The sequence below is a fragment of the Echinops telfairi genome, unplaced genomic scaffold (genome assembly GCF_000313985.2).
Source record: "Echinops telfairi isolate 266 unplaced genomic scaffold, ASM31398v2 ScPeMD7_29;HRSCAF=101, whole genome shotgun sequence".
In the NCBI taxonomy this organism is placed as follows: domain Eukaryota; kingdom Metazoa; phylum Chordata; class Mammalia; order Afrosoricida; family Tenrecidae; genus Echinops; species Echinops telfairi.
In genome coordinates this window covers 3,551,993-3,555,108 of record NW_022103926.1, presented here as the reverse complement: position 1 = coordinate 3,555,108, position 3,116 = coordinate 3,551,993, and the positions used below count along the sequence as shown (strand labels likewise).

The 3,116-nt window shown below is 40.8% G+C and overlaps 1 protein-coding gene across 1 annotated transcript in view; it reads left to right on the top strand.

Annotated features, from left to right (window-relative positions):
* The window catches only part of CHEK2 (checkpoint kinase 2), a 53,508-nt gene that overhangs the window by 12,091 nt on the left and 38,301 nt on the right, over positions 1-3,116 (top strand). The window contains exons 4-5 of the mRNA XM_045289539.1: positions 1,410-1,534; positions 1,681-1,828. Of these exons, the coding sequence (XP_045145474.1) occupies positions 1,410-1,534; positions 1,681-1,828 (273 nt within the window). The remainder of the gene's footprint in view (positions 1-1,409; positions 1,535-1,680; positions 1,829-3,116) is intronic.

Below are 3,116 nucleotides of genomic sequence, written 5' to 3'. Positions count from 1 at the left end.
AAAAAAAAGATTGTGTTAACTTTTACAATATGGAAATACTTTCCATAGTTTTCCTAATTGTCTTGGCTTTGACCTCCAGCACAATGTTGAATAAAAATAGAGAGAGTGGACATTTTTGTTTTCAACTTGATCTTACAAAGAATCCTTTTCTGTCTTTGACCAGAACTGTGATGTTGGCTGTGGTATTTTGGTAGATGCCCCTTTTCAGGGTGAAGTTTATTCTAATTTTTCAAGTATGAGTTTTATTATGAGAGGTATTAAGTTGTATATAACGCACAGTATCCCATAGTATTTTGATTTTCATCCATCTGTTGATGAACACTTGGGTAGTGTTAGACTTTTGATGTTTATCAGTTAGAACGATGAAACAAGTTTTGAAAATTTCCTTGTCATGACCTAGAATGGATATCTTTTCATATATTTGAGACATTTATATTGCCTCCGTAGCTTGTAAACTCTCCCTTGACTGGTTTTCTGTTGGGTTGTGTGTCTTGTGGGTTTATAGAAACTTTATCTGTCTTAGGGGAATTAATCCTTTATTTGTGTAAACAAGGCTGACTTTTTGCCCTAAGTGGGGAGATAGTATATAGATAATTCAGAAAACTTCCAGTTGAAGTCCACACTAAGAAGCAAATAAAACAGGATATCATTATGGTGAGAGGGTGGGGGTTTGCTTAAATGGAAGGCCAAATGGGAGATAATATACAAGGCCAGCTTGGAAGTACAAGATGGACCAACTGTTCAAGTAGCTGGAGGGAGAGAAGTGCAAAGACGTGTGAGCAGGTGTGCGCCCACCTTATTTGGGTTGCTGTATAGTTAGTAAAGGGCAAGCATGTCAGGTATGTTTTGAAAGGAGGCGGGGCCAGACCCTGCATTTAGCAGATCATCAGGCGAACAGATTTAATCCAAGTCCGGTGAGAAAAGAAGCCCGGTGGCCTAGCGGTTTCCTCACTGGGCCGCGAGCAGTTTAAAAGCACCAGCAGCTCCAAGGGGCCTTTCTAGTCCTGTAAACAGTTAACAGTCTCAGAAATTCACAGGGGCCTGTCCTCCCTGTCCTATAGTGTCCCTGTGAGGTAGTATTACCTCCATGGCAGTGAATGGTTTTGGTTGATGGTGGGAAATCTCTGAAGGTTAGTGTGCAGGAAGTGATGATAGCATAAGTAATTTTATAAATCATTAAAATTATTCGAGGTCTTTTAATGACTGCTTATTTTATGGTTATATATTAAACCCATTGCTGAATAATTTTATCCCACTCTTAATTTTGAATATTAAACGATCTTGGTAAACAAATCTGTAGTTTCTGATTATTGAACTATTTCCCTACAAGTAGAATTTGTGAGCCTTTTCTCAAAGGTGTTTGACACATGAGATTCAGTAACCCTCTGGTGTGTGCATGTGTGTTACAGAGTGTGTTAGCGACAACTACTGGTTTGGGAGGGACAGAAGCTGTGAATACTGCTTTGATGAGCCACTGCTGAAAAAAACAGACAAATACCGGACCTACAGCAAGAAGCACTTTCGGATTTTCAGGGTAGGTGCCAAGCACCCGTGTACTTGGGAGAGAACTGGCAATTCAGTCCTTCTCTATTGATCTCCCCTTAATTAAAACTTTGATTAAAACTGGCCAGAGCTTGTTTAAAAAAAAAAACTTTGAAAACAAACTGTTCTCTCTTTTAGGAAATGGGTCCCAAGAACTCTTATATCACATACATCGAAGATCACAGCGGGAATGGAACCTTTGTAAATAAAGAACTTGTAGGGAAGGGAAGACGACTTCCGTTGAATAACAATTCTGAAATTGCACTTTCTGTATGGAGTAATAAAGGTAACGGTTATGTTGCTATGGGTCCGGGGTCTCCCCCTCCTGGGAAATAGGCAGATTGTATCTCTGTTTTTGTAGATTAAGGTTTTTATGAGAGTTCACAGCCAAGGTTCAATTCAGTCCTCATGACATTAAAAAAATAAAAAGACTTTATTGTTGTTGTTAAGAATATACATAGCCAAACACACCAGTTCAACAAGTGTGCACAATTCAGTTATATATATATGTATATATACTTAAAATCACTTATTGGGGGCTCTTACAGCTCTTATAACGGTCCATACATCTATCCATTGTGTCAAGCACACTTGTACATATGTTGCCATCATCATTTTCAAAACATTTTCTTTCTACTTGAGCCCTTGGTATCAGCCTCCTCCCCCCATGAACCCTTGATCATTTATAATTTTGTTTTCATCTTTACACCAACCACTGTCTTCCTTCACCCACTTTTCTGGTGTCCGTCCCCTGGGAGGGGGTTGTACATCGATCCCTGTGACAATTCAGTAATACTGATGGCCTGGTTTGAGTTGTGCAACTGTTCTCACCTCCTTTTGTGGGTTCTCATTCCCATAAGCCCACTGCCCACTCAGGTGCCTCTGTCATCTTCGAGTGGCTGTTGTCAATTTGATTCCATTGAGATGGCTCTCGGAGCTCACAGTGCTCAGGGCAGATTTTCACAAGTTAAATTGTTGCTGGCTTTTAAGAAGACTTAAAGGGATTTTTTTGAGGGGGGGGCGGTGGGGGTCATTTAAACATTAAAGATCGTCGCAGGGCAGTAGTTTCAAGGCTTCATCCAGCCTCCCAGAACGTTTGGAGTTTGATACAGTTGAAGTTCTGCTCTGTGCTCTTCCCTTCTTTTAATCAGGCTTGTTTGATCTAGAGGTTTGAGGAATGGTAATCAGACTGTCCTCAGTTCTTCTGGCCTCCTGGCAAAGGAGGCAGTTGCCCGGAGGCAATTAGGCACACAGTCCATTTCCTCATCTCCTGTGCTTGACTTCTCCTTTTTCTGTTGTTGCTCCAGGCAAATAGAGACCAATTGTTATGCCTTGGATGTCCCACTGCAAGCTTTCAAGTTCACAGGCACTGTGGTCAGAGGTGGATGTGTTAGACAGGGTTCTCTAGAGAAACAAAACCAGAACACTAATAATTTTATATGTATTTATGCAGATAGATAGATAACATACGAAATAAACAGTTCATTACATTATAAAGCAGGACAGATGGCTCAGTGCAAGTCACTCCCGTGAGACAGTTGTGAGACACTGGCAGTCCTTCAAGTCTTGAGGGC